The 26828-nt window shown below is 69.1% G+C and overlaps 6 protein-coding genes across 11 annotated transcripts; 2 read left to right on the top strand and 4 right to left on the bottom strand.

Moving 5' to 3' along the window:
* Positions 1–11: 11 nt before the first annotated feature.
* TRMT1 (tRNA methyltransferase 1) lies at positions 12–5630 on the top strand. Of its 3 annotated transcripts, none has more exons than XM_037406734.1 (17): positions 12–345; positions 793–1018; positions 1971–2026; positions 2141–2256; positions 2364–2551; positions 2895–3010; positions 3090–3202; positions 3297–3445; positions 3525–3608; positions 3689–3758; positions 3853–3987; positions 4133–4218; positions 4553–4661; positions 4751–4827; positions 4922–5041; positions 5307–5421; positions 5521–5630. In XM_037406734.1, the coding sequence occupies exons 1-17, from the start codon at positions 27–29 to the stop codon at positions 5590–5592; spliced, it is 2151 nt and encodes a 716-aa protein (XP_037262631.1). In that variant the 5' UTR covers positions 12–26; the 3' UTR covers positions 5593–5630. The 3 variants fall into 3 exon arrangements, with proteins under 3 accessions (XP_037262631.1, XP_037262632.1, XP_037262633.1); XM_037406735.1 differs by having other exon boundaries at positions 55–345; positions 5332–5421; XM_037406736.1 differs by having other exon boundaries at positions 284–386; positions 5307–5630.
* On the bottom strand, positions 5627–13930 carry MAN2B1 (mannosidase alpha class 2B member 1). Its single transcript, XM_037406750.1, is given in 28 exon segments — positions 5627–5835; positions 5908–6010; positions 6384–6530; positions 6609–6787; positions 6790–6841; positions 6938–7018; positions 7097–7184; positions 7266–7367; positions 7449–7485; positions 7488–7560; positions 7644–7761; positions 7840–7937; positions 8177–8371; positions 8443–8559; positions 8637–8744; positions 9247–9356; positions 9428–9506; positions 9599–9719; positions 9814–9896; positions 9978–10094; positions 10202–10344; positions 11151–11268; positions 11373–11440; positions 11443–11545; positions 11548–11564; positions 12335–12508; positions 12926–13028; positions 13790–13930. Coding segments are annotated over 28 exon segments (2964 nt in total). The 5' UTR covers positions 13892–13930; the 3' UTR covers positions 5627–5707.
* Positions 13931–14638: 708 nt separating this feature from the next.
* WDR83OS (WD repeat domain 83 opposite strand) lies at positions 14639–16413 on the bottom strand. The gene is made up of 4 exons (XM_037406749.1): positions 16329–16413; positions 15330–15435; positions 14942–15039; positions 14639–14788 (listed from the first exon to the last, which is right to left on the bottom strand). The coding sequence occupies exons 1-4, from the start codon at positions 16361–16363 to the stop codon at positions 14722–14724; spliced, it is 306 nt and encodes a 101-aa protein (XP_037262646.1). The 5' UTR covers positions 16364–16413; the 3' UTR covers positions 14639–14721.
* WDR83 (WD repeat domain 83) lies at positions 16404–18931 on the top strand. Its single transcript, XM_037406748.1, has 9 exons — positions 16404–16535; positions 17357–17477; positions 17555–17660; positions 17769–17817; positions 17912–18038; positions 18116–18183; positions 18288–18396; positions 18489–18603; positions 18696–18931. The coding sequence occupies exons 1-9, from the start codon at positions 16433–16435 to the stop codon at positions 18849–18851; spliced, it is 954 nt and encodes a 317-aa protein (XP_037262645.1). The 5' UTR covers positions 16404–16432; the 3' UTR covers positions 18852–18931.
* On the bottom strand, positions 18923–23016 carry DHPS (deoxyhypusine synthase). Of its 3 annotated transcripts, none has more exons than XM_037406741.1 (9): positions 22639–23016; positions 22202–22363; positions 20520–20641; positions 20316–20412; positions 20104–20190; positions 19903–20008; positions 19687–19790; positions 19479–19604; positions 18923–19394 (listed from the first exon to the last, which is right to left on the bottom strand). In XM_037406741.1, exons 1-9 carry the CDS (start codon positions 22837–22839, stop codon positions 19299–19301), a joined length of 1101 nt encoding a protein of 366 aa, XP_037262638.1. In that variant the 5' UTR covers positions 22840–23016; the 3' UTR covers positions 18923–19298. The 3 variants fall into 3 exon arrangements, with proteins under 3 accessions (XP_037262638.1, XP_037262639.1, XP_037262641.1); XM_037406742.1 differs by having other exon boundaries at positions 19903–19933; XM_037406744.1 differs by lacking the exon at positions 20104–20190.
* Positions 23017–23132: 116 nt separating this feature from the next.
* Positions 23133–26817, bottom strand: FBXW9 (F-box and WD repeat domain containing 9). Of its 2 annotated transcripts, XM_037406740.1 has the most exons (11): positions 26736–26817; positions 25717–26094; positions 25151–25290; positions 24933–25061; positions 24699–24811; positions 24527–24618; positions 24293–24441; positions 24041–24154; positions 23852–23941; positions 23693–23758; positions 23133–23404 (listed from the first exon to the last, which is right to left on the bottom strand). In XM_037406740.1, exons 2-11 carry the CDS (start codon positions 26090–26092, stop codon positions 23330–23332), a joined length of 1344 nt encoding a protein of 447 aa, XP_037262637.1. In that variant the 5' UTR covers positions 26093–26094; positions 26736–26817; the 3' UTR covers positions 23133–23329. The 2 variants fall into 2 exon arrangements, with proteins under 2 accessions (XP_037262637.1, XP_037262636.1); XM_037406739.1 differs by lacking the exon at positions 26736–26817 and having other exon boundaries at positions 24293–24444; positions 25717–26211.
* Positions 26818–26828: the final 11 nt, after the last annotated feature.

The following is a 26828-nucleotide window of genomic DNA, read 5'->3' as shown; positions in this document are numbered from 1 at the left end:
CGCATCACCCGGCGCGCCGCCCGCGCATGCGCACCCGGCGCAGGCCTGACCAGCCGAGCGCCGAGCAGCTCCGCGACACCCTCCCTGCGCTCCCATTGGAGATAACGGCAGGGAGGAGGGCGACGCGCAAAGCCACGGGTGTCCCTGCCCCGCACGCGGGATCAGCTAGGGGTCCCCCTCTGGGTGGCTATGGGTGGGATCAAGCCGGGGTCCTCCCCCCTTTCCTCAGGATCCGGTTTCCCGGCCGCGTTTCGGGGCCGGCGGAGGTTTTATGGCACTCGCGAGGCACCGTCGGCCGCGCGTCACGTGACCGCATGCCGCCCGCCGCAAGATGGCGGCGCCCATGTGAGGGGCGGCGCGGAGGATGCGCGGGGCGGCGCGGGCGAGTGAGCGGCGGGGGGGGGCGGGGAGGGGGGATGTTACCGGCGGCGGGGGGGGGGGAGGAGAAGCGGGGGCGTGTCCTGAAGGGGCGAGGCCGGGGGGCGTGGCCTGGCGCAGTGCGTGCGGCGCTGGGGGTGCCCGGCCTTGTCCTGCGCCACGTGTTGTTGTTGGGGGTGGGGGGCGCCACCCTACCTCGGTCCTGCCCTGGGGGTTCGACCCCCGGCTCCGTGCCCGCTCCCCTCGCCTGACCCCCCCCATTTCCCCCCGCGGGGGGGTCGTCTCCTTCTGCATTCCCCACCCCTTGCTCCCCCTTTTGGGGGTGTCCCTCTTTTCCCCGTGCCCTCTCCCCCCCAGACGGCTCCATCTCCCCCAGGCCGCTCCAGTACAACATTAACCCCCCCGCCCCCCCAGCCGCAGCGGCTGCCTTCAGTGCCCTTCGCAGAGCCAGCTCGGGCCTCCCCCGCGGTCCCGCTGCCATGGATGGGGCCTCCCCCAACGGCTCTGGGCCTCCCCCGGGACCCGGGAGCCCCCCCGGGACTGGCGAGACGCTGATCTCCGAGGGCCGAGCCACCATCCTCTTCCCCAGTGCCAACGAGGTTTTCTACAACCCCGTGCAGGGCTTCAACCGCGACCTGACGTGAGTGGGGCTGGGAGGCCCAGGGGCATCATGGAGGGGGCAGGGGGGGCTCAGGGTTGCCCTGGTGGGGTCACAGGGGGGGCTCCGGGGTGTCTCAGGAGGGTTGAGAGGCCATGGAGCTGTCCCAGGGGGACTCTGGGGTGTCCTGAGGGGATTGTGGGGGGTTCTCAGGTGTCTTGGGAGGATTGTGGGGGGCTCTGGGGTGTGCTGGGAGGATTGTGGGGGGCTCTGGGGTGTGCTGGGGGGATTGTGGGGGCTCTGGGGTGTCCTGGGAGGATGTGGGGGGCTCTGGGGTGTCCCAAGGGGATTGTGGTGGACTCTGGGGTAACCCAGGGGGTTATGGGGGGCTCTGGGGTGTCTTGGGAGGACTGTGGGGGGCTCTGGGGTGTGCTGGAGGGATTGTGGTGGGATCTGGGGTGTCCTGGGAGGATTGTGGTGGGATCTGGAGTGACCTGGGAAGATTGTGGGGAGCTCTTGTGTGTCCCTGGGGGATTATGGGGGGCTCTAGTGTGTCCTGGGAGGACTGTGGGGGACTCTCAGGTGTCTTGGGAGGGCTCTGAGTTGTCCCAAGAGGATTGTGGTAGAGTCTGGAGTATCCCAGGGGATTATGGGGGGCTCTCGGATGTCCTGGGAGGACTGTGGGGGGCTCTGGAGGAGTGTCCAGGGGGGGATTGTGGTGGCTCCGGGGTGTCCCAAGGGGATTGTGGTGGACTCTGGGGTAACCCAGGGGGTTATGGGGGGCTCTGGGGTGTGCTGTGGGGATTGTGGGGGGCTCTGGGGTGACCTGGGAGGATTGTGGGGCACTCTTGTGTGCCCCTGGGGGTTATGGGGGGCTCTAGTGTGTCCTGGGAGGACTGTGGGGGGGGGGGCTACGCTGCTCCAGGGGGACTAGGAGGGGTTGGGATCACCCCCTCCCCCTCCAGGAGGGTCCCTGATGCCCCGTCCCCCTCAGCTGCGCCGTCATGACGGAGTTTGCTCGGCTCCAGCTGCAGCCAAAGGGGATCCAGGGTAGGTACAATCTCGGGGTCCCCTGGGCTACCCCTTGGCCACATCCTTGGGGTCCCCGTCCTTGGGGTCTCCATCCCCAGGACTCTGCCACCAGCCCCCCTACCTCTTTTCCAGTCGTCCTCCCCGGGGAGGAGAAGATGGACACGGGGAACACGCAGCCACCAGAGGATGGTGACACCGCACCAGCGCCCGAGGCCCCACAGACAGTGAAGCCTGGAGAAGCCTGCGAGGTGCTGGGGTGGGTGGGGGGCTGCAGGGTTCCCTCTGTCCCCCGCCAGGGGGTCTGTGCCCTGCTGGCCCCCCCCCAGCCCCCGTTGGCAGCTCCCTCTCCCCACAGGGAGGGCTGCGGGTGCTGGAGGCGCTGGCGGCCTCGGGGCTCCGCTCCATCCGCTTCGCCAAGGAGGTGCCGGGGCTACGGGCCGTGGTGGCCAACGACTTCTCAGCCCGGGCGGTGGAGCTGATGAACCGCAACGTGGCCTTCAACGGGGTGGGGGCCCTGGTGGCCCCCCGCATGGCCGACGCCAGGTACCCGCTCTGCGCTCCCCCCCGGCACCCCACCCTGAAGCCTGCTGGGGAGTGGGATGCTGTGGTTCACCCCTGCCCAGCACCCTCGGGACACCCAGGATCAGGCTTCAAGCTGGTCCCAGTGTCCCTGTGGTGGGGCTCAGGGGGGATATGCTGCCCCTGCTGCACCGAGGGGTGCAGCCCTAAGGTGGGGCTGGTTCGTGGGGACCCCCACCAGTCCCTCCCAGCAGGTGCTGGGCCCCTGTGGTTCATGTGGGGCCTCATGAGGGCTGGGGGGCTCTGGGACATCGAGGGGGGCTGATTGGGTTCTCCATGGCCCCGGGACCCCCCTTCCCACCCCCAGGATGCTGATGTACCAGTGCAAGGCAGACAGGGAGCCCTTTGACGTGATCGATCTGGACCCCTACGGCAGCCCCGCGCCCTTCCTGGATGCCGCTGTGCAGGCTGTGAGCGAGGGAGGTGAGCAGGGGGGCTGGGGGGGGTCTCCTGGACCACTGGCTCCTCCTGGTGGCACCCCCTGACCCCCCACCCCGGGCAGGGCTGCTCTGTGTCACCTGCACAGACATGGGCGTGATGGCAGGCAACAGCGCCGAAACCTGTTACAGCAAATATGGGGCCGTGTCCCTCAAGGGCAAGTTCTGCCACGAGATGGTGAGTGCTTGGGGGTTCCCCGAGACCCCCACCCTCCTGCTGGCACTGCAGGGGCGGGCAGCTGGTCAGGGCTGTCCTATCCCCCCCTCCCCAGGCCCTCCGGATCATCCTGCACAGCCTGGACAGCCGTGCCAACTGCTACCAGCGCTTCATCGTGCCGCTGCTCTCGGTCAGCGCCGACTTCTACATCCGCGTCTTCGTGCGGGTCTTCACGGGGCAGGCGAAGGTGAAAGCCTCGGCCAGGTGATGGCAGGCCAGGTGGGAGGGGGCTGCACCCTCTGGCTGCCCCCTGACCCCCCTCCCCACCTCCTTGTCCCGGCAGCAAGCAGGCTCTGGTGTACCACTGCGTGGGCTGCGGCACCCACCACCTCCAGCGCCTGGGCAAAGTCACGAGCCATGGCACTGGGTATGGCGGGGGGCCCTGTGAGGGTGGGGGGTGCCCTGTGAGGGTGGGGGGCTCTCTCACACCTCATTTCCCCCTTCCAGCTTCAAGTACGGGGCAGCCACGGGGCCACCTGTGGGTCCCACCTGTGAGTACTGCCAGCAGCGGCACCAGGTGGGTGCGTGTCCCCTCTGTCCCCTTGGTGTGTCCCCCTCTGGCACTGACACCCCACCCCGCCCCTTGTGTGTCCCCCCCGCCCCCTCCCCAGCTGGGTGGTCCCATGTGGGCTGAGCCCCTGCATGACGTGGCCTTCGTGGAAAACGTGCTGGCAGCGCTGGAGAGCAGCCCCGGGCGCTTCCAGACGGAGGAGCGCATGCGGGGGATGCTCAGTGTCATCACCGAGGTATTGGGGGGCACACACACACGACGGGGGGGGGGATGGGGACGGCTCCGGCCCCCTGTGCGCGAGGCAGGGCTGAGCCTGCCGCCCCCCCCTCTGAGTCTGGGGGCTGGTGCTGACCCTGCCGCTCTCCATGCGCCGAGGGCAGGAGCTCAGCGACGTCCCGCTCTACTACACCCTGGACAGCCTCAGCAGCACCATCCACTGCAACACCCCCTCGCTGCTGCAGTTCAGGTAGGGCCCCCCCAAAATCCCCCACAGCCACCCCCACGCTCCCAGGCTGGAGCCACCTCAAACCTCCTACAGCCCCCCCGAGCCCCCTAGAGCCCCCAGGGCACTTTGAAACACCCCCCCCCCCCCAGCAGTTCCCCAGGGCTAGAGCTCCCCAAACCCCACCCAAATTCCTGGGGCTGGAGCTCCCCCCCCCCCACAAACTCTGCCACCAGCCCCCAGAGCCACCCCGAATCCCCCCCAAACTCGCCCCCCCAAGCCCCCTGCCCCTCCTGCTTGTGCACACCCACCGCCCCCTCCTCTGGCTCACCCCTGTGCCCCCCCTGCCCCCCCCCAGGTCTGCCCTCCTGCACGCTGGCTACCGTGTCTCGCTCTCCCACGCCTGCAAGAACGCTGTGAAGACGGATGCGCCGCCTGGCGTGCTCTGGGACATCATGCGCTGCTGGGTGAGGAGTGGGGGCTCAAGGCGCCCCCCCCCCCCCCCCCCAACCCTGGGGCTTAGCTGACCCCCCCCCCCCCGTCTCGTCTCCCCCAGGCCAAAATCCACCCAGTGAAGCGCGAGCGGTTCGCAGAGACCAGCCCGGCTTCCCGCATCCTCTCCGTGGAGCCCACGTACGACCCCGCAGTGGACAGTGAGGGGCAGGGCCCCACCTCGCTGACCCCCCAAAACGGCTCTGACACACCCCCCCTAACTCCCCCCTTCCAGGCTCCAAGCATCCTTCACACTCCGCGACGATGCCAACCCCAGCTCCAGAAAACGTGGCTTGAAGCGCTTCCCGGAAAACCCTGAAGCTTTTTGGGGGCCCAAAGCTAGGGCCAAGGCTGGGTAAGGGCAGGGGGCGCTTCTCGGGTAGCCGATGGTGGGGTCGGGCACCCAGCAGCCCCCCCCCCTCCCCCCCCAAACAAGTGAGACCAAAACGGTGTTGGGTTGTACCCCGGCCTTTTGCCAGGAGGGGAGGATAAAGACCCCCAAAAAAAGGCGATGACGAGGGAAGAGTCCCTCATTCTGTCTTTTTTTTTCTGGGGGGGGGGAGGGGGGACACATCTCCTCCCCCCCTTCCCCCCCAGTCCTCAGCTCGTGGCCCCCCCAGGGGTGGCATCTCTTCCTCCCTCCAGGAGATGCGGAAGCGGCACCAAAACAAACGGACGAAGCGGACGGAGGACGGCACCAGCCTGAAAAGCTTCCCCTGCAAACGCTTCAGGGAGGTGGGTGAAGGTCTGGGAACAAGGTGGGGGACATCAGGAATAAAAGGGGGGGGGGGGGGGGGGCGCCCCCAGCCCCCTCACCCATCTCCTCTCCTGCAGGGAAACTGCTCCTTGGGTGCCCGGTGCTGCTACTCACATGAGGGGGAGCCCCCGGCCGCCCCCCAACCCTGATGCTACGTCTCACCCCCATTAAATCATGCCTGAGAAAAGTCTCGTGGTTTTTAATGCACTTATGGGGGGGGTGGGGGGCACAGGGGAAGAGCCCCCGCAGGGGGAGAGGGGCTGCTCAGAGACCCCCCGGGCCAGCTCCAGGCACCTTGTGCTGCACGGTGGCCAGGAAGGTCCTGATCTCCATGGGCTGCAGCGTGATGTGGCTGGGGTCCAGTTTGCGGACTGGTCGGGACTGGGCTGAACCTGGATGAGGGGAGAGGTGAGGGGAGGCTCCCAGCCCACCCCCCCCCCGGCCCCCCCGGCCCCTCCCAGTACCTGTGGCCGGGGTCCAGACCAGGCGGGAGATGGCCTCGAGGGGCAAGTCGGCTCCCAGGCTCATCTCCTGCACCGAGGTGACGGTGAATGCCGAGAAGAGAGTCTGGGGGGGGCGGGGGGAGCGGTCAGCGACCGCCCCACACCCAGCCCCACAGGTGGGATCACCTCTGGGATCAGCTCCGGGATCGGGGAGCCCCTTGGGGCTGGGGCAGCTGAGCCGTGGGGGGAGCCCAGCTGCAGGGTTGGCTCCTGGCTGGGCTGAGGCCCGCGGGACCCCCTGGACCACCCACCCCCCCAGGCTCAGGCCCCAGGACCCTTCCAGGACCCCCCCCCCAGGCTCAGCCCCTAGGATTATGCCCATGGGACACACCCCCCCCTGCCCCAGGGCTTAGTCCCCTGGGATCACCCCAGGGGTCAGGTCCGTGGGATTCCCTCGGGCCCCCCCTGGGCTCAGCCCCCCGGGCCCCCCCACTCACCAGGAGGTCGATGGTGACAGGCCGGGAGCTGTTGGCGCTCTCCCCCCCCTCAAATTGATGCTCCAGCCGCAGCAGGACCCCGGCGTCCCACTGCGCCAGCGTCAGGAGGTGGACGTTGGGGGGCAGCTCCTGCCGCAGTGCTGAGAACTGTGGGGACACAGTGAGGGTTGGGGGGCACCGGGCCAGCCCCCCCCCTTTCCCCAGGCAGCCCCCTCCCCACCTCACCTGCCGCAGGGTGGGCTGGCTGTGGCGGTAAGAGGGACCCCCCCCGGGGGCCAGCACGGCATAGGGCGCCATGAACTGCTCCTGGGCTAGCGGCCGGTGCTGGTCGGCCGCCGCCTCCACCGTGTCGAGGAGCACGAGGTGGTAGCCACGGACCACCAGCCCCTGGTTGTTGGCTCCAGCTCCACCAGCGGCTCCCCCCACCCGTTGTCATCGTACAGGAGCCGCCGATGGACCTGGACAGGGAGGGGGGGGACACACGACACACACAGCGGTTACGTGCCAGCGTGTCCCCCCCAGCCGGGGGGGCTGCCCGCGCTGCATCCCCTCACCATGAGCTCCAAGGAGCCGTCAAAGATGCTGCTGCCACCCTGCGAGCGATCGGTCAGCACCGTCAGCTGGAACTTCTTGTCCTGCGGGCAGGGAGGGAGGTGCCACACGTGACGAGCTCTGCCCCAGCCTCAGCCCTGCCGCCACCCCCAGGCCGGTACCTTGATGAAGATCCGGCTGTTAACGGGGTAGTAATTCCCCGCCACGGGCTCCGTCTGGCTCAGGTTCCACGTGGGACGGTAGTCACGCCTGGGGACAAGGTGGAGGCTAGTTATGAGGGGGGGGGGGGGGCTGGGGGGGCTGCGGCGAGCGCCTGGGACCAGCCTCCACCTGCGCTCCAGGATCTGCCGCCCGTTGGAGTCTGTGTAGAAGCGGGCGCCCGTCTGCAGCGTTGTCTGGAAGCGGCTGATGATCTCCTTGCCCCAGCCATCCCTGGGAGAGATGTGGGGTGAGCGGTGGGCTTCCCGGGGGGGGGGGGGGGGGGGGCACCGACCCATCCCTTACTCACGCCACGGGGATGGGCCCACGGTCCACTCCAGCTCCACGTAGGCTGCCCCGCGTGGAGCCGCACCACTTGGGAGCACCACGAGGAGAAGTTCTGGTAGACCTCCTGCACCAGCGCGTTCTGCCAGGGGACATGGCCGGGCTTGGCACCCTGGGACACCCCAGGACGGGGACACCCCAGGGGGGCACCATCCCGCCACCCACCTTCACGAGGTACGTGGAGACCCGCTTGGAGACGGGGATGGGCTCGGAGCTGTTGGGGCGGAAGATGTAGGCGCCCGATGCCTGGGGGCTCTCGTCGTTGCCGACGCTGGCGTTGTACCTGGGACAGGAGGAGGAGGAGGATGATGAGAGGCCGCGGATGAAGGCACCCAGGTGCCTCTGCCCTACCAGTGCTCACCAGTAGAAGCTCTGGAAGACGGGCAGCGAGATGCTCTTGTCCAGGTTCTGGATCTCCCTCAGGTGCCCGGTGAGGGGGTCAAACAGCACCCGGACATGCTGCGGGGTGGGAGGGTGGTGGGTTCACACCTGCCCCCCGCCCCCTCCGCCCCCTCCCTGCTCCTCCCATCACCCCACTGGTTTAACTGGGCCAATGCTGTGCCTCCCCCTGGGGGGGTTCTGACACAGGGGGGCTTCCCCTCGCCCAGGGACTCACTGAAGCCCCCAGGACCCCAACCTGCATCTATTCAGCACCCAGCGCTTGGGGAGGGGGGGCACGCGCACCGCATGAGCCGTACCTCATTCTGGATCTCCTGAGGCTGCGACAGCCCCGCGGCGTGGGTGGGGGGCCCGCGGGGGTCCCGACGGCTCAGCCGGGAGACCGTGAAGGCACTGAAGCCCAGGGGGGGCGCGGAAGCCTGGAACAGGAGCTCCCTGGTGGCGTTGCCGCCGTCCCCCCGCAGCCGGCGGGTGAAGTTGGAGATGGGGACAACCTGGGGACAAGCAGGGGGGGTCAGGGGGGCCACAGGTGGGCGGGGGGCTGCGGTGACCGGCCAGAGCTCACCTCGCTGGGCACGGGCTGGCCCTGGGGGTCCGACACCGCATAGGACACCCCGTTGACCGGCAGTCGGATGGGCCAGGACACGCGACGGCCCAGGGGGTTGTAGAGGATGACGGTGAACTGGGGGACAGAGGGACACTGCATTAGCCATGCCGGGACCCCCCGCCCCCCCCAGCCCCCCCCCCCGAGGTGCTCACGCGGCCGGCCGCCTCCGTCAGGGGACAGACGCTGACGTTGAGGGCGTTGCAGAAGATGAAGTTCTCCTTGCTGCCGCTGAGGCTGGCCAGGGCATTGGCCACCAGGACCTGCCGGGAGCCGGCCACGGTCATACAGCGCGGCCAGTAATGAGGGGGGGGGGGGGTCACCGGCCCGTGTCCCACCCAGCCACGGCCACAAGCTCCCATCCTCTGGCCACCCAGACCCCCGCCTGTCCCCAGGGTGCTGGCTGGGGGCTCATCCCCAGGATGCTGGCTGCGGTCCCCCAAAATGCTGGTTGAGGCTGGGGGGGGGATGGGACGGGACTCGACTCGTCCCCAAAATGCTTGTTGGGCTGGGGCTGGGGGGTCTCATCCCCAAAATGCTGGCTGGGGGAGGGGGGGGGTGTCTCATCCCCAAAATGCTGGCTGGGGGGGGGGGGTGTCTCATCCCCAAAACATCCATTGGCTCCTGTCCCCCACCAGACACCAGTTCATCCCCCGCAGCCACACCAGTTTCCCCCCGGGCCACAATGCTGATTCACCCCCCAGCCCCTACCCCCACCCCTCATTTCATTTCCCACCGCCAAACAGGCGGAGGGGGTGGTCTCACCTGGCAGCTCCCCCACCCCCCCGCCAGCTGCCTGGCGTAGTCATCGGCCACGTGCTGCTTCTCGGTTCCGCTCACGGCGTCGTGGTGCTGCGCCACGGCCACGGCTTCGCCTGGGGGGGGGTGGGAAGGTGTCGGGGGGGGGTCCGAGGAGGTCGTGGGGGGGCTCCACGCCGGCACTTACGGAGCACAGAGCTGTCCCCAGGTCCGTAGGGTCCCTGCCGCGCCGCCGCTCCTGCCAAAACCTCCAGCTGACTGCAGATCTGGGTGCGAAAGTGTGTGTGTGTGGGGGGGTCAGCGAGAGGGGTGGGGGTCCCAGGGGTCCCGGGGGGGGCGGGTTATCCCACCATCCCACCTGGAGAAAGTTATTGCTGAGGCGTTCGTAGCGCTTGAGGGCTGGTCGGCTGGTGAAATAACCCGTCCAGAACTGGTGGGGACCGTCGGCGTAGGGAAAAAAATCATCCGTCTTCAAGGACCTGGGGCGGGGGGGGGGGGCAGTTGTGTCCGTCTGTCTGTCCGCCCCGCCCCCCCCGGCCCCCCCCAGCCCCCCCCAGCCCCCCCCAGCCTCACCAGGAGAGGTTAGCCCGGTGCAGCTCCCACAGGTAGCAGGACGGGGTGGAATAGAGGACGTGGACGCGGCTGCCGTTGGCTTGCTGGAAAAAGTGGGGAGGGGGTGAGATTGGGCTGGGGGGGGGTGGGGGGTGGGGAATGGGGGGGCCCGGACCCCTCCTCACCCGCGCATTGACGTGGGCGATGAGCTTGTCCATGTTTTTAAACCACAGGTTGGCGTTTTCGTAGTGGAAGTCGGAGCCCATCGTCATGATGATGTGGTTGGTGCGGTAGCGCTCAGCCTGGGGGGGGGGGGGGGGGGGGCACAGGTCAGCACCCCCCACACCAGGGGGAGACCCCGGCCCCCCGGCCACACACACCCACCCCCCCAGCACCCAGGGGTACCCACCTGGCTGGCTGCGATCTGCAGGAAGGCGGAGACGATGGTGTCCACGTTGTTCTCCTGGCTGTCCTGGTCCACCACGGGGGGGTCGGAGCAGAGCTGGTCCCAGCAGAACCCCGGCGGTGGGTTGTAGACGTTGGGGAGGATGCCTGGGGGCAGCCCCCCCCTCCCCCGGTCAGCCTGGGGGCAGCCCCCCCTCCCCCGGTCAGCCTGGGGGTGGGGATAGGGACAGAAGAGCTGGGGAGGGGTTTGGGAGCATCCCTGGGGGACAAGATTCAAAAAAAAAAAAAAAAAAAAAAAAAAATAAAAGAAGCATATCCCAGAAAGGGACAAGATTTAGAAAAAAAAAAAAAATATTGTATCACAGAAAGGGATGAGATTAAAAAAACAAAAAAGCCAACAAAGAAATATGCCAGAAGGGAACAAGATAAAAAAATACAAATCACATCCCAGAAAGGAATGAGATAAAAAACCAAAACTAAACAACCCAAAGGAGAATAAGATTTAAAAAAAAAAAAAAAGTTTAAAAAATCGTATCCTAGGGAAATGACGTAACAAAAAAATAAATCTCATATCCCTGAGGGGAATGAATGAAAATAATAATAAATTATATCCAGGGGATGATGAAATAAAATAAATAAATAAAATCCCTGTACCCCCGAGAATGAGAAAGTAAAAAAATAAAAAAAACCAGTCAAACCCAGAGGGCGATGAGATAAAAAAAAAATTACATCTCAGAAAAAGATGAGATAAAAATAGTAATAGCAGCCCACACTAAATAAAAAAGTAAAAAATATCACAGAGGGGTCCCCAGGATGTGACAGCCCTGGGGGGGGCTGGGGGTGGCGCAGGGACGTGGGGGGGCTCGGGGGGTGGCGTGACCCCCCAGACAGGGAACCCCCCCCCCACACAGCAGTCTGGGGGACCCCAGGGACACTGTGGGACCCCAACCCACCGGTGAAGAGGTCGCCGTCGGGGGGGGGCGGCGCCACAGCATCTCCATCCCCCAGCCCCTCCCGCGCCGCCTTGTCCTGGTGGTCCACTCGCCCCACGAAAGAGCCGTCGTAGCCCATCTGCAGGGCGCCGGGGGTCAGCCGGGCCCCCCGCACCCCGGGGTGGAGTGGGGGCTGTGGAATGAAGGGGGGGGGGGGGGTGGGGGGTGGGGGCGGTCCCAGACCTGGGAAGATGGCAGCCAGCTGGCGGAGTGGCCGAAGGGGTCGATCTGCCAGGCGATGCGGGGGTGGCGCAGGCGCCCAGGTGGCGGGCGAGGAAGCGGCGCCCCAGCGCCAGCTGCTCGATGGCGGGGCCGTAGTGGGTGGTTGCCTCGTCGCTCATGCACCAGCCCCCCCCCCCACAAACTCCAGGCGCCCTGCGGGGACAAGGGGGGGCTGGGGACATGTGGCACCTCGCCCCGCCAGCGCCCCCGGTCCCCAGGGGGTACCCCGGAGGCGGCTGCTTCCCCCTTTGGGGGCGCCCCCCAGGCTTACTGCAGCCCCCAGGCACCCCAGGGCCCCCCCGTGTCCCTCTGCACCCCCATAACCACCCAGACACTCCAGTCTCCCACATAAACCCCCCACAGGACCCCCATAACCCCCCAGTCACCCCTGTGCCCTCCCATAACCCCCAGTCACCCCATGCCCTCCCAACACCCCAGTGTCCCCCATAACCCCCCATAATCCCCCCATAGGCCCCCCCATATCCCCCGTCACCTCTGTGCCCTCCCATAACCCCCCAGACACCCCCGTAACACCCCAGACATCTCTGTGCCCCCCCATAAACCCCCCCAGAGGTCCCCCCGTAACCCCCCCACGTCCCGGTGCACTCATATAAACCCCCCAGAAACCCTCGTGCCTCCCCATAACCCCCCAGACACCCCAGGGCCCCCCCTAAGCCCCTCAGAGCCCCCCCTAAACCCCCCAGACACCCCCCCATATCCCTGTGCGCCCCTTGTAACCACCCTAGACACTCCAGTCACCCCAGCGTCCCCCCCATAATCCCCCAGACACCCCAGTGACCCCCCCCATGTCCCTGTGCACCTCCATAACCCCCCCAGACACCCCATGTGCCCCCCATGACCCTGTGTGCCCCCAAGGACACCCAAGCCCCCCTCCCCCCCCCCCCCCAGCAGCCCCCCCCTACCCTCCTCCACCAGCTGGCGCACGGTGCGGTGGGTGGCCTCATCCTGCTGCTGCCACCAGCGGGCCAGGAAGGCCACCTCGGCGTAGACGAAGCGGCGGGAGGGGACGGCCACCAGCTGGGCCACCACCGAGTCCAGGATGTACTGCACCCCCGCGTGCTGCACCTCGTTATGCACTGGGGGGGGGGGGGGCACCCAGCACCAGGGGGGAGGTAGAAGGTCACAGCAACGTCCGTGGGGACACAGGTGACATCAGAACACGGGGGAGGACAAGGTCATGGCAACATCCAGGGGACATCGCGGGAGGGCACGCAAGGGGTCCCCAAGGAGCAAACCAGGGTTGTGACACCACGTGCTGTCCCCACTCCAAGGGCAGGATTTGTCCCCTTGTCCCCCACCCTGCCACCCTGTGCCAATCCACCTCCGCGCCCCTTCGCCCCCGCCACGTGTCACCTCCACCCGGACAGCGGCCTTGGAGCTGTCACCTCTGCCCCCAACAAGCGCCACCGTGGTGGCCTTGGGGACGTCACTGCCCCTCCCCCACCCGGCCACCACCGTGGGGGGGTGGGGGGGGACAGGGCAGGGACACCCACCTCCGTAGTAGTATTGCTCCACCGTCTTCAGCCAGCCCACGTCGTCGTGTGTGTGGGGCACCAGGTGCACGTTGAGGAGGTCGGGGCGCGTGGGTGGGCACGACTGTGGGTGAAAGTGGATTCTCTAGGGGCTCGTATGGGGTTGTGCTCACCATCCCCAACCCCGGCAGGTCCCAAGCTCTTTCCGGAGGAAGCCGTTGCATTGACAGAGCGGATGCAAACGGCTCCTAAAAACCAGGGGGTGGGGACGCTGGGGAGAAGGGGGGGGTGGGGGTGGGCAAAGGACAAGCCAGGACGCTGCCCCCCTCCCCCACCCAGCAGTAACCGCCTGGCTGGGGCACGTGGCTGTTACTGTCTGGCCGCATCCCAGCACCCCAAACAAGGCCCCCCAGGACCCCCATCCCAGTGCTCCCACTCCCTTCCCCTCCCCAGCCCCACATATTCCCAGTTTCCTTCTCCCAGTCCCCTGCCACTCACCCCATCTGATCTCTCCCAGTTCCCCCAAGCCTATCCCAGCTGCCCCAGCCACATCTCCCCAGTTCCCTCCAAGTTTCCACCACTATCCCAGCTTCCTCAGCCCCACCCAGTCCCTCCCGGGTTCCCAGCTCCCTCACCACAATCTCTCCCAGCTTCCCAGTTCCCCCCCAGCTCTCACCCAGTCTCCATTTCCTCAGTGCACCCTGCCTCTCCCGGTTCCTCCAGTCCACACCAGCCTCCCCCAGTTCCCCAAGTCCGCCCAGTCTCTGTTTCCCCAGTCCCTCCCAGTGCCCCCAGGACACCCCAGTTCCCCCCGTCCCTCCCAGTGTCTCCAGTCCCCGTTCCCCCAGGACACCCCAGTGCCCACCAGCCGCTCCCGGGGCCCACCTGGTACCCGCAGCCTGCGACCGCCGTTGCCCGGAGAAGGAGGAGGAGGAAGAACGGCGCCGCCGCCCCGGGCACCGCCATGCCGCCGGCGGGCGCGGTCATGTGACCGTCTGTTCACATGACTCGGGGGGGCCACACCCCTCCCTCTGGGCAACCGGGAGCCAATAGGCGGGGAAGGGCGGGGAAAAGCTGATTCGGCCACGCCTCCCCGCGCCCTTATTAACTGCTGTGACGGGGCGGCGCTTAACGGCGGGCAGAGAATACCTCGCAGACGGGGCGGTGACATAACGGATTTAGCGCCAATGAGAAGGAGGGTCGCCTATGATTGACAACGCCAGCCCCTCCTCCCAGGGCGAGCGTTGGCAATTGCCCTTCCGGCAGTGGGAGAATCCCCAGCAGCCAATGAAGTCTAGCAGCTCCGGAAAGCCCACCCCCGCCGAGCCGTGGTCGGCGGAGAGCGAGTGACGGGCATCTCTCTCCTCCAATGGCGCGTCGAGGAGCCGGATCCCCTTACGGAGGCCATGGCGCCGAGGTGCTGAGGGAAGCGCTCGGTTCTGGCCGCCCCCGGGGTCCCCCTCAGCCCCCCCCGGAGCCCCCCTTAACCCCTCTGCCACTCCATGGCTCCCCTCTGCCTTCAGGGCTCCCCCCGGGGCTCCCCCAGGCCTCCCACCCCATTCCTCCCTCGACTCCTGCCACCCTCAGCCGCCATTTTGCCCCCCCCCCCAGATCTCCCACCCCTGGGGTTCCCGCAAGCCCGGGGGGGGTCCGGCCGCCCCACCAGCCTGCTGACACCGCAGCTCTGTGCGGGATCCAGCCCCCGCAGGTACAAACCACAATGACCACGCAACGTGCCCCGGCGCCCCGTTTATTGTCCCCCTGCTTTATTACACCCCCCACCCCCGTCCACACAGTGAGCATCCTCCCGGGGGTAATCACCAAGGGGGGGACATGGGCTGGGGGTTCTGGAGGTAGGACATCACCACGGCTGAGATGGAGAGCCTGGAAGAGGGAGAAACACCAGGCCAGGCTTCAGGGACCCCACACACACACACACACAGACCCCCCAAAACCAGGCCACCAGGCCGGTCTCCCCGCTGTCCCCTCTTTAGGGGACGTGGCACCGCCGGGGGGGGGGGGGCTGCCAGCGCTCACATGAAGCTGCTCATCATCTGCTTGGTGTCCTCGGAGCTGCGGGAGTTGGCGAAGCTGATGAAGGAGCAGTAGACGGCAATCCAGGCGCACCACTTCAGCTGTGGGCAGCGGGGTATGGCATGGGGACGGCCCCTGTCCCCCCCGTCCCCCCCTGAGCCCCCCCTATAACCACCCTTGCGCACAGGCCCGGCTCCCCCTTGGCCCTTGACCACCCCAACACCCCCAGGGAAGTTCCCCGGCTCCCTGAACCGCCCCGCCCCCCCCCCCCCCCCGGATGGTCCCTGTGCCCCCAACAGCAATCAGCCCCCCCCCGAACCGTCCGAGACCGGCCCTCAGCCCCCCCAAATCCCATCCCGCCGCCCACCCCAGGCCAGTCCCAGCGCCCCACCTTGAGCATGAGCCCACACATGCTGAAGACCATCCCCAGCAGGTTCATGTAGTCGGGCGTCGGGTCCTCCAGCGCCGGGTTAGTCTCGCTGGCCGGTGGCTTGTACCTGGGGCAGGGGGCATCAGACAGGCCAGGGTCCCGGTCCCTATCCCGGTCCCTTCTCCCGCCCCCTCTGGTCCTCACAGCCTCTTTGGGTCCGTCCCCCCCTTCCCGGTCCCTCTGCTCCCCACCACGCAGCACTCTTGCCCCCCCCCCCCCGCCCCACCTCTTTGGTACCCCCCCCGGTCCCTCTCCCGGGCCGTTCTACTGGTCCCTGGGCCCCCTCCCATCATCTCTCTAGTCCCTCTGGTCCCCCCCGGTGCCCCCCCAGTCCCCTCTCGCGGTGCCTCTCGTGTCCCCTGGTCCCTCTTCTGGCCCCCCCACCCCCCCCAGGCCTCTCTCTCGGCCCTCCTGGGCCCCCCCAGATCCCTCTGGTGTCTCCCCCAGGCCCCTCTTGCGCCCCGCCCCCCCCCCCCCCGGTCCCCCCCAGCCCTCTCTCTTTTGGCCCCCGCCCCCCCTCCTCCCCCCCCCGGACCCTTTCGGGCCTCCCCCCCGGCCCCCTCCTCCCCCCGGCCCCCTCCTCCCTCCCCCCCCTCCTCCCCCCCGCCCCCCCCCCCCCCCCCGCCCCCCCCTCCCCCCCCGCCCCCCCCCCCCCCCCCCCCCCCCCCCCCCTCCCCCCCCGCCCCCCCCCCCCCCCCCGGCCCCTTTCGGGCCTCCCCCCGCCGCCTCCGTCCCCTCTCACCCCCCCGTGTCCCCCCCGTCCCTTCTCTCGCCCCCCCCTGTCCCTCAGCCCCCCCCTTCCTCCCGACCACCCTCGTCCCTCTGCCCCCCCCCGGGGTCCCCCTCTCGCTCCTCTCCCGGTCGTCCCCCCCCCCCCCCCCCCCGGTCCCTCTCTCGCTCCTCTCCCGGTCCCCCCGGTCCCCCCCCCCCCCCGGTCCCTCTGGTGTCCCCCCGCCCCACCTGGCCACCCGCGCCGGCCGCCGCGGATCCGCCATGCCGCCCCGCCGCCCGCTTCCGCCGCCGCCGGAAGAGGCCCCGGTGCCGGTGCCGGTGCCGGCCACGCCATGGCCTTCCCGCGGCCCCGGCCCCCCCGCCCCGAGCTGCCGCGGCGGCGGGTGCGGACACTGCAGTGCGGGCAGGGCGCGGTGCGGGCCGTGCGCTTCAACGGTGGGGCGGGGGAACCGGGGGCGGGGACCCGGGCGGGGGGGGACCGGGGACCGGGGGCGGGGACCCGGGCGGGGGGGGGGGGGACCGGGGACCGAGGTGGGGACCCGGAGGGGGGGTACTGGGGACCCGGGGGGAAAACTGGGGACCCGGGCGGGGGGGGACGACCGGGGACCGAGGTGGGGACCCGGGGGGGAGGGGTACTGGGGACCCGGGGGGGAAACTGGGGACCCGGGGGGGGGGGGACGACCGGGGACCGAGGTGGGGACCCGGGGGTGGGGTACTGGGGACACCGGGGACCGGGGGCGGGGACCCGGGCGGGGGGGGGGGGACCGGGGACCGAGGTGGGGACCCGGAGGGGGGGTACTGGGGACCCGGGGGGAAAACTGGGGACCCGGGCGGGGGGGGACGACCGGGGACCGAGGTGGGGACCCGGGGGGGGAGGGGTACTGGGGACCCGGGGGGGAAACTGGGGACCCGGGGGGGGGGGGACGACCGGGGACCGAGGTGGGGACCCGGGGGTGGGGTACTGGGGACACCGGAGACTGGGGGGGGGTTGAGGAGCACCGGGGACCCGAGTGGGGGAACATCGGGGACCGGGGGGGCGGGAACGGGGACCCGGGGGGGCGGAACGGGGACCCGGCCCCCATCCCAGGGCCACAGGGACCCCAACTTCTTGATCCCATCCCAGGGGGGCAGCACAGCCCCGGTCTCTGTCCCATGGTCAGGAAAAGGGGAGCCAGGCTCCAGTCCCGGGGGGGTAACGGGGGGGGGAGGGGCGGCGCCTTTGGGGTGCTCGGGGGTCACCTCAGCCCCCCCCCCAGTGGATGGGAACTACTGCATGACCTGTGGCAGCGACAAGTCCCTGAAGCTGTGGAACCCGCACAAGGGCACGGCGCTGCGCACCTACCAGGGGCACGGCTACGAGGTGCTGGATGCTGCCGGGTAAGGGGCGGGGGGGGGGCTGTGGGGACCCCCACCCCTTGGGGACCCCCAGCCCCACTGATGGGGGTCTCCCCCAGCTCCTTCGACAACAGCCAGCTCTGCTCCTGCGGGGCCGACAAGACCGTGGCACTGTGGGACGTGGCCACCGGGCAAGTGGTCCGCAAGTACCGGGGCCACGCGGGGGTGAGGACACAGGGGAGGGATGATTTGGGGAGGGGGGGGTGGGCTCGGGGAGGGGGTCTGGGGGGTCAGGGCTCCCTGTGAAGCACTGAGTCGCCGCTTCTCCCACAGAAAGTGAACTGCGTCCAGTTCAATGAGGAAGCCACCATCATAGTGTCCGGTAAGGGGGTGGAGTGGTCTTGGGGGTGGGGGTCCCACCGGTACCAAAGCCCCCCCCTCCCCCCCCGACACCACCTTTCTCCGCCCCCGACCAGGCTCTATCGACTCCACCGTCCGGTGCTGGGACTGCCGCTCCCGCCGCCCCGACCCCGTCCAAGTCCTGGACGAGGCCAAGGACGGCGTCTCCAGCGTGAAGGTCTCCGATCACGAGATCCTCTCGGGGTGAGGGATGGGGACGGGGGGGCCCCCCCAGCGTCGGGGATTCCTGCCCCCCCCCGCTAACCCCCCCGGCTCCACAGCTCTGTGGATGGCCGTGTCCGACGCTATGACCTGCGCGCCGGCCAGCTCTACTGTGACTACATTGGGAGTGAGTGGGGGCATGCAGGATGCTGGGGGGGGGTCCCATGGGGGGGGGCTCCCAGGGATGGGGGGCGCTTCCCGGGACACCCCCAGACTCCTGCCTGCTCCCAGGCCCCATCACCAGCGTGTGCTTCAGCAAGGACGGGCAGTGCACCCTGGCCGCCAGCCTCGACTCTACCCTGCGCCTACTGGACAAGGAGACGGGGGAGCTGCTGGGCGAGTAGGAGCCCCCTCCCCACGGTGCTGTGCCCCCCCGGGGGAAGCTGTGGAGAGGTCCCCACCTCACCCTGTCCCCCCTGGGACCCCCCACAGGTACACGGGCCACCGCAGCACGGCGTACCGGCTGGACTGCGTGCTAAGCGAGCAGGACACCCACGTGGGCAGTGCCTCTGAGGATGGCAGCGTCTACTTCTGGGACCTCGTGGAGGTGAGGAGGCGGAGTCCGAGGGGCCAAACCCACACTTCGGGGGTCCCAGGGGAGCCCCCTCCCCATCCTGACACCGCCCCCCACCCCCGCAGGGCTCGCTGGCGCTCAGCCTGGAGGTGGGCCGCGGCGTGGTGCAGTCACTTGCCTTCCACCCCACCCTGCCCTGCCTGCTCGCCGCCACCGAGGGCCACATCCAGCTCTGGCGCGAGGAGACCTTCCAGCCCGAGGGGGACAATACCGCCACGTGACACAGTTTGGGTGGGGGGCACCCGGCGTGCCCATCCGCATCCCCCCACTAACAAGGAATAAACCCCCCCAGTGTGGAGAAGCCCCGGTGCTTTATTGGGAGCGCACGGAGCTGCACGGCCCAAGCAGCTCCAATAAATACAAGCGTTGGGGAGAGGGGAACGGGCGGACGGAGCAGGGGGACACGGGCAGGTGGAGGGGGGGGCTGGGGACAGACTGCTGGGGGGGCTGGGGACACACGGACGGTGGCGCAGGGGTCCCGGCTCCCCCGTTCCGCCAGGCAGGGGAAGCGCCCTGCTCTCTCCTGCTCGGCGCGTGCTGGTGTGTAGGGCGCAGGGAGCGGAGCCTGGGCGCACTGAGCCCCTGCAGAGGTACTGGGGGGCTTGGCTCCCCCAAACTAGGGGCTTGGGGGGGGGGGTGTCACCCCCAAGGGAGACCCTGCCACCGGCTCAGTCTCCCGGCGTCCCCGAGGCGAACGCATCGGCTCTCTGGGCAAACGTCTCCGCCACCAGCAGCGGAAACACCAGGGAGGCATCGGCGTAGACCTGGGCACAGGGAAGAGGGGGTGAGGATGGGGGAGCCCCCGCCTCCGCCGGGCACCCCGAATCCCTCAGGGACCCCCGCCCCACCTTGACAGGGGTGGCATCCATCCGGATCTTGCCCCAGGACACAGCCTCGTCTGGCCGCGCCCCCGAGTCGGAGCCATCGAACTCCTGCGCCGTGTTGACGTAGACAGAGAAATCGGCTCCGTTCCTCTGTGGGGTGAGAAGTGGGGTGAGGTCCCCCCCCCCCCATCCCTGGGGACATGGCGGGGGGTGGCCCCCATCCCCCCCTCACCATCAGGTTGGCGTTGGCGATGTGGTGCTTCACCAGCCCCCCGCCCAGGATGATCATTCCCGTCTTCCTGGCAAAGATGGCCTGGGTGTTGATGAGGCGCAGGTCTGCGGGCGGAGATGGCTGTTAGGGGACCCCGGGGGGGGGGGGGGGGGAGGGAGGAAACACCCCAACATTTGTGGGGGGACCTGGGGACACCCCCCCTGGGGACATGCTCACCCTCCACAATGTCCAGCACCAGCCCCGGGTGCTTGTAGGAGTGAAAGAAGATCATGTCCCCCAGGGAGCCATCGGTGAGCGCGGGGCTCAGCACTGGGATGTTGTTCTAGAGAGAGGAGGCGGTGACGGGGCGGTGACGGGGCAGTGACACCCCCCCACCAGAGCGGTGACACCCGGGGTGACCACCTCCCCCCCCCCTACCTTCTGTGCCCAGTAGCACACCGACTCGGGGTTGTCGATCTCCTTGCCCAGCCGCGCGATCATCCTGGAGGGCGTCCACCTCGTGCCCTGCCGGACCACCACGCTCAGCACCCCCAGCCCCTTGTCCCCTTGCGTCCCCATGTCCCCCCACCCCACCCCCCCAGAGCCAGGGAGGACCCAGAGGTCCGGGCTGGGGCCCCCCCGCCCCCCACCTGTGTTTCCTGCTCATCCACCATCTGCTCCAGGATGGGCATCAGCCAGTCCTCGAACTTGCAGTAGTTGTCGTTGGGCACCAGCAGGTTCCCGATCCTTGGGAGAGGACAGGCTCAGCCCGGGAGGGGACCCCGGCACTGGGGAGGGGACCCCGGCACTGGGGAGGGGACCCCCTCCCCCCCTCCCCCCCCCCCGCCCCGTACCTGTTGATGCCATTCTGGCGCAGGTCCTGGCCCCGCAGGCTGAAGTCCCCAATGTAGGTGGGCGCCAGGCACTTGATGATGTCCTCCTCCACGCCCCCCGCCGTGGTCACCAGCACGTCCACCTGCCCCGCGGCGCAGGCTGTCAGCAGGACCTTGGGGACCCCCCAGGGACAAGTAGGGGGGGACCGTACGGCAACCTGGGGGACCACTCGAGGACAGGGCTGGGACCTTGGGGACCTCTGGGACACCCCAGAGAGCAAACTGGGACGACTGGGGACCCAGAGGGACCTCCTGGGGACAGGTCCGGGACCCCCAGGCCACCCCAGAGAGCAAACTGGGACCACTGGGGACCCAGAGGGACCTCCTGGGGACAGGTCCGGGACCCCCAGGCCACCCCAGAGAGCAAACTGGGACGACTGGGGACCCAGAGGGACCTCCTGGGGACAGGTCCGGGACCCCCAGGCCACCCCAGAGAGCAAACTGGGACCACTGGGGACCCAGAGGGACCTCCTGGGGACAGGTCCGGGACCCCCAGGCCACCCCAGAGAGCAAACTGGGACCACTGGGGACCCAGAGGGACCTCCTGGGGACAGGTCCGGGACCCCCAGGCCACCCCAGAGAGCAAACTGGGACCACTGGGGACCCAGAGGGACCTCCTGGGGACAGGTCCGGGACCCCCAGGCCACCCCAGAGAGCAAACTGGGACGACTGGGGACCCAGAGGGACCTCCTGGGGACAGGTCCGGGACCCCCAGGCCACCCCAGAGAGCAAACTGGGACGACTGGGGACCCAGAGGGACCTCCTGGGGACAGGTCCGGGACCCCCCAGGCCACCCCAGAGAGCAAACTGGGACCACTGGGGACCCAGAGGGACCTCCTGGGGACAGGTCCGGGACCCCCAGGCCACCCCAGAGAGCAAACTGGGACCACTGGGGACCCAGAGGGACCTCCTGGGGACAGGTCCGGGACCCCAGGCCACCCCAGAGAGCAAACTGGGACCACTGGGGACCCAGAGGGACCTCCTGGGGACAGGTCCGGGACCCCCAGGCCACCCCAGAGAGCAAACTGGGACCGACTGGGGACCCAGAGGGACCTCCTGGGGACAGGTCCGGGACCCCCAGGCCACCCCAGAGAGCAAACTGGGACCACTGGGGACCAGAGGGACCTCCTGGGGACAGGTCCGGGACCCCCAGGCCACCCCAGAGAGCAAACTGGGACCAATGGGGACCCAGAGGGACCTCCTGGGGACAGGTCCGGGACCCCCAGGCCACCCCAGAGAGCAAACTGGGACCACTGGGGACCCAGAGGGACCTCCTGGGGACAGGTCCGGGACCCCCAGGCCACCCCAGAGAGCAAACTGGGACCACTGGGGACCCAGAGGGACCTCCTGGGGACAGGTCCGGGACCCCCAGGCCACCCCAGAGAGCAAACTGGGACCACTGGGGACCCAGAGGGACCTCCTGGGGACGGGACTGGGACCACGGGAACCAAGCCGGTAGCCCCCCAGTGACTCAAGGCACAGGCTGGGGACCTCGGGGACACCCTGCACCCCCCTGGACGCCTACAAGGCCCCCCAGGGACAGGGGTGCAGCCCAGGGGGCACCCCAAGGATCTGAGGTGTGTCCCCGCCCGCGGCTGGTAGGACCCCAGACCCTGCTGGAGACCCCCAGGTGCCCCCCGCACCATATTGTGCTGCACCAGGTAGCGGATGGTCTCCCGGACGCCGGAGCTGATGAGGTTGGAGGTGAAGCCCAGGAAGATGGTGCAGCCCGAGGGGGGCCGGGGTCCCCCCAGCCCGGCCCGGTCCCGCTCCTCCGCACTCAGCGGCTCCAGCTTCGCCGCGATCTGTGGGCGCGGGGGGGGAAGGGGGTCAGCACCCGGGACCCCACCCCGCCGGCCGGGACTCCCTCCCCGGGACCCCTGCGACCACCCAGCCCCGGTGTCCCCATCCGGGACCCCCAGACCCCCTCCCCGGGACCCCTGCGACCACCCAGCCCCGGTGTCCCCATCCGGGACTCCCGGACCCCCTCCTGCCACCCGGGACCCCCTCCTCCCGGGATCCCAGCACCCCCCAGCCCCGGGACCCCCTCCCAGCTGCCCGGGACCCCCGGCCCCCCCACCATCCGGTGAATCTCGGCGACGGCCTGGGCGAAGCTGGTGGCCTGGAAGCCGGTGGTGAGGAAGGAGCGGAGCAGCGCGGCGTGGTCCGGGCCGCCGGCGAAGTCGTACCCGCGCACCGGGAGGCTCTGGGCCGGGAGAGGCCCGCTCGGCTTCAGCACGGCCCGCAGGGCCGCGGCCGGGGCCTGCCCCGGTGCCGCCATGGGGCTCCGGCCGCCTCACTCCTCCGCGCCGCCGCTGCGCGCCGCCATCTTGGCCCGCCCTGTGCCGTACGACTGCGCGCCGCCATCTTGGCCTGCACGGTACCCTGCCCGCCGCCATCTTGAGGCTGGACGGTGGCCGCGGAGGGACAATACGCCCCCAGAAGAGAACCGCCTCAGCTCGGGCAATGGCGCTGGGGTGACCCCGAACCCTCCATCCCCTGCAGCGCCCCGAAACCACCCAATATCGCCCCAAAAGCGCAGGATCCCCCACGGGGGAGGGGCGAAACCTCTGCTCCAGTCAAATCCTTTTAATACCCACGAACAGGCAGCAGCTTCCAGCCCCACCAAGGGCCCAGGGCCAGGCCCGTCTCCTCCATGTTGGGGGGCGTGGAGGGGATCCCGCTGGGAGCGGGGACAGACCCCCCCTTCGGCAGGGAGCCCCCCGGCACCTCTCCTTCCTGGGCAGCGAGCACGGGATCGTGGCATCACGTCAAGTCCGGAGCCTCCACACCTCGACCGAGAGGCCCCCCGAGGCGGCTGCCACCACGTCACCATCCACGCTGATCTGGGGGGGGGCGAGAACGGCACCGGGGCGCTCTGATGGGGGTCACCCCCTCCTCAGCATCGGGGCGCTCTGATGGGGGTCACCCCCTCCTCCCCTCCTGTGGGACGCATCCCCCCCAGGGAGCTCCCGCTACAAGGACCAGCACAGGAGATGCAGTGGCACGGCAGGGCTGATGGGGTGCTTGCACACGCGTGTGCGAGGTGAGGGTGTGTGCGTACGCATGTGCGAGGTGGGGGTGTCGGGGGGGGGCGTGCACACACGCGTGCGAGGGGGCAAGTGCCTCCTTACCCCGTTGAGCACGTTGTCATGTGTCCAGGAGCAGATGGTGCGGGGAGGGTCTGTAGGGACGTGTATCTGCAAGAGAGCAGCAGCCGTTCGCGGCCCCCCACAGCAGGGCCAGCAGCCCCCCAGCCCGGCGCTGCCTAAGGGGGACAGAGGGACCCTCACCCGCAGCGTCTTGTCGGTGGATGTGGTGTAGAGAGACCCCAGCGAGTGCCAGAGCCCCGTGATCTGCAGCCGGTGCCCCACGTCGAAGTACTGTGGGGGCGGGGAAAGGACACAAAAACATACCGTGAGGCATCGGGGGGCACCTGACCCCCCAGCCCTGTGCCCCCCAGCCCCCTCAGGGTCCCTTACCCGGGCAGGCTGGAAGCTGCCAGTGCTGTTCCCAAAGACGTACACCCGGCCCTGGTTGTCCCCAGCCCAGAGCTGTGTCCCCCGGTACGACATGGAGAGCAGGTAGTTTTCCAGCTGGGGACAGGGTGGGAAGAGAAACGTTAAGGGGGGCAGATCCTGCAGCGCCCCAGACCTTGGGGCCCTGGTTCCAGAAGCAACGTGGGACAGAGCCCCCAGCCCACCCCTGGGGTTTTGGGGGGCAGCGGGACCCACCTGCAGCCGCTGGAGGACCCCGTTAGCTCGGCGGTCGAAGACGACAAGGGTCCGGTCCTCGCTGCCTGACACAATGAGCTGGTCATCGGCTGCCAGCGACAGGACAGCGCTGGCGTGGGGCTTGTAGCTGCGCACCAGGGCCTGGCCAGCTGCTGGAGGATTTGGGGGGGTTGAGCTGGGCCCCCCCCGTCAGCATCCCCACTCCCCCCCCATCCCATCCCCAGCAGGACCAACCTCGCGGGTCATAAATAGCCACCGTCTTGTCGTAAGTCCCGGTGACGAGGACGTCAGGGCGGTAGGAGAGGCACAGCACAGCCGCCTTCTCCCTGGGGACGAGGGGAGGGCTGGGCTCAACTGGACCCCTCCACGACTCCCCCACACCCCCCTGCCCCCCCCCCAATGTTACCTGATCTCCCCAAACTGCTGCCCCTCAGCCTCCAGGTCCCACAGCTTCACTGTGCTGTCCCAGGAGCCTGAGCACACCTTGTTGTCCCGGGAGGCCAAACACCAGACCCAGCCCTGTGAGGGAGACCCCAGACCTACCACCAGTTGCCGAACCCCTCCGGGACCCCCCAGTGGCTCCCCGGGGCTAGAACCGAGGTGTAAGTGGTGGGGATCACAGCTGCGCCCCCCCCCCCACCTTGTGCGTCCCGTTGCGCTCGGTGCCCAGCGCCTTCACCAGCACCTTCCCAGGAGCCTGGCCGAGCTGCCGCAGGTCCCACAGGTTGACGTTGCGGTCGCGGGCACCCGAAACACAGAGGGTCCCCCCCTACCAGGTTTTGGGGAGGGCAAAGATAAGGAGAGGACCCCCTCATTAAAAACAGGGGACCCCCCCCCCCAGACCCGGCGCGTCCCCACCTGCAGCAGGAGGACGGAGTCGACGGAGGCGAAGTGGCCCTCGTCCAGGGAGAAGTGCTCCATGGGGGCCCCACCACCCTCCCAGCGCTGAAGATGCTCCTCTAGATCCATGCAGGCGGCCGACCAGTCAAACCCCTCCTCTGTGGGGAAACGGGGGTGTCAGGGGGGCCCCCCCAAACTGATAGGGGGGACTGGGGTGGCCCCTAAGCCACCCCCTTCGCCCTGGTGCGGCGCCCCATAGACAGCTCTGTTGCCAGAATGGGGGAAATGGGGAGTTACGGGGGGTTTCCAACACACTGGGGGGAAATGGGGGATTTGGAGGGTCTCCCCAGTTGGCCACAGAGAAATGGGGGGCAGGAGGGTCCCCAACTCCCCGCATTCACCCTCTGCAGCACCCCACAGCCCCCTCAGGGCCGACAGAGCCAGGAAAACGGAGCATTAGGGATGTCCCCCACCTACCACAGCTAAATATTTTGGGGGTCCCAACCAGCTGTGGGGAAACAGCATCAGGGGTTCCCCCCCCCCACCCCCCACCCCCAAGACCCATGCGCCCCAGCCAGACCCACCTTCCAGGACAGGGAAGGGGCCACGGGCGCTGCGCTGCAGCCTGAGCCGCCAGGCCACGGCGTCGCAGGCCACCTCCCGCAGCGCCCGGCAGACGCGGGGCAGGACCCCCCGCACCTCCCGCGCCCCCAGGTACCCGCAGATCTCCAGCAGCAGCTCCAGCGGCAGCGCCAGCAGCCCCCCCGCGCCCCCCCCACCCGGGGGCGGCCGCTTCAGCCCCAGGATGGGACGTGGAGGAGGGACGGAGGAGCTGGGGCCCGGGGTCGGGGCGGCGGGGGGCGGCGGGGGGGGGCCGGGGGGGGGCCCCGGGCCCCGCAGTCGGGTGACGTATTCCTGCGCCTGCCGGTCAGGGTCGTCGGGCGCAGGGGGCCCCTCCATGGCTAGGGGTGGGGGGGCGTCAGCACCTACCAGAGCCGGGACCCCCTCACTGCGCCATGAGCAGGACCCTCACCCCTGTTCCTGCCGCATTCCCCCGGCCCGTCACACCAGAATTTGCCCCAAAACGGGGAACCCCCCCCCCCCCCCCCCCGGTATAGGGACACCCTCCCTGCCCAGCTCCCCATCCCCCCAAAACCAAAACCCCTGTACAGGAACCTCCATGCCAAGGTTCTCCCACAAGGCCCCTGGTACCGGGACGCCCCCCACCCCGATACCGGGATCTTCCAGGCCCACATCCGCCCCCCACCCCACCCAAGTCCCCGGTACTGGGACGCCCCCCACCGGGATCGCCCCCGAGGACCCCGATACCGGGACCCCCCAGGCTCCCCCCGAGGTGCCCGGTATGCGGCACCCCTACACCCAGACACTCCCTGAGCTGCCGGTACCGGGACGCATTCCCCACCATCACCAGGACCGGCCCCACCACCCGAACCCCCCCTAGCCCCGGTACCGAGACCGTCAGCACCTCCGCAAAGCCCCCGGAGCCCCGTTGCCGCCCCCTCCCCGTTCCCACCCGCCCGTTCGTGTGTTCCCCCAAGGTCTGGGGTCCCCCGCAGCCCCCCCCCCCCCCCCCGTCAGGTACCGGGGCGCGGCCCGGCCCGGCCCCGCCGCGTCCCGTCGCCACGGCCACGGTGGGATCCGCTTCCGGCGCGCTCCCAGCGCCTCGTCCAATGAG

This window comes from Falco rusticolus, chromosome 13 (assembly GCF_015220075.1).
Source record: "Falco rusticolus isolate bFalRus1 chromosome 13, bFalRus1.pri, whole genome shotgun sequence".
Classification (NCBI taxonomy): domain Eukaryota; kingdom Metazoa; phylum Chordata; class Aves; order Falconiformes; family Falconidae; genus Falco; species Falco rusticolus.
Note: the sequence above shows the minus strand (reverse complement) of the source record. Positions and strands in the feature narration are given on the sequence as shown.

Coding starts and splice junctions, on each gene's coding strand:
- TRMT1 (XM_037406734.1), top strand. CDS start 27: ATGCGCACCCGGCGCAGGCCTGACCAGCCGAGCGCCGAGCAGCTCCGC. Junction 346..792: donor CGCAAGATGGCGGCGCCCAT/GTGAGGGGCGGC, acceptor CCGCCCCCCCAG/CCGCAGCGGCTGCCTTCAGT. Junction 3,446..3,524: donor AAGGTGAAAGCCTCGGCCAG/GTGATGGCAGGC, acceptor TTGTCCCGGCAG/CAAGCAGGCTCTGGTGTACC.
- WDR83OS (XM_037406749.1), bottom strand. CDS start 16,363: ATGGCGGATCCGCGGCGGCCGGCGCGGGTGGCCAG. Junction 15,436..16,328: donor CGGCCGGCGCGGGTGGCCAG/GTGGGGCGGGGG, acceptor CCCCTGCCCCAG/GTACAAGCCACCGGCCAGCG. Junction 15,040..15,329: donor TGTGTGGGCTCATGCTCAAG/GTGGGGCGCTGG, acceptor CGCTGCCCACAG/CTGAAGTGGTGCGCCTGGAT.
- WDR83 (XM_037406748.1), top strand. CDS start 16,433: ATGGCCTTCCCGCGGCCCCGGCCCCCCCGCCCCGAGCTGCCGCGGCGG. Junction 18,397..18,488: donor ACGGGGGAGCTGCTGGGCGA/GTAGGAGCCCCC, acceptor GACCCCCCACAG/GTACACGGGCCACCGCAGCA. Junction 18,604..18,695: donor ACTTCTGGGACCTCGTGGAG/GTGAGGAGGCGG, acceptor CCACCCCCGCAG/GGCTCGCTGGCGCTCAGCCT.
- DHPS (XM_037406741.1), bottom strand. CDS start 22,839: ATGGCGGCACCGGGGCAGGCCCCGGCCGCGGCCCTGCGGGCCGTGCTG. Junction 20,191..20,315: donor TGGATGAGCAGGAAACACAG/GTGGGGGGCGGG, acceptor GTGGTCCGGCAG/GGCACGAGGTGGACGCCCTC. Junction 19,605..19,686: donor TCGCCAACGCCAACCTGATG/GTGAGGGGGGGA, acceptor CTCACCCCACAG/AGGAACGGAGCCGATTTCTC.
- FBXW9 (XM_037406739.1), bottom strand. CDS start 26,092: ATGGAGGGGCCCCCTGCGCCCGACGACCCTGACCGGCAGGCGCAGGAA. Junction 25,062..25,150: donor ACTCCGTCCTCCTGCTGCAG/GTGGGGACGCGC, acceptor AAAACCTGGTAG/GGGGGGACCCTCTGTGTTTC. Junction 24,812..24,932: donor AGCGCAACGGGACGCACAAG/GTGGGGGGGGGG, acceptor TCTCCCTCACAG/GGCTGGGTCTGGTGTTTGGC.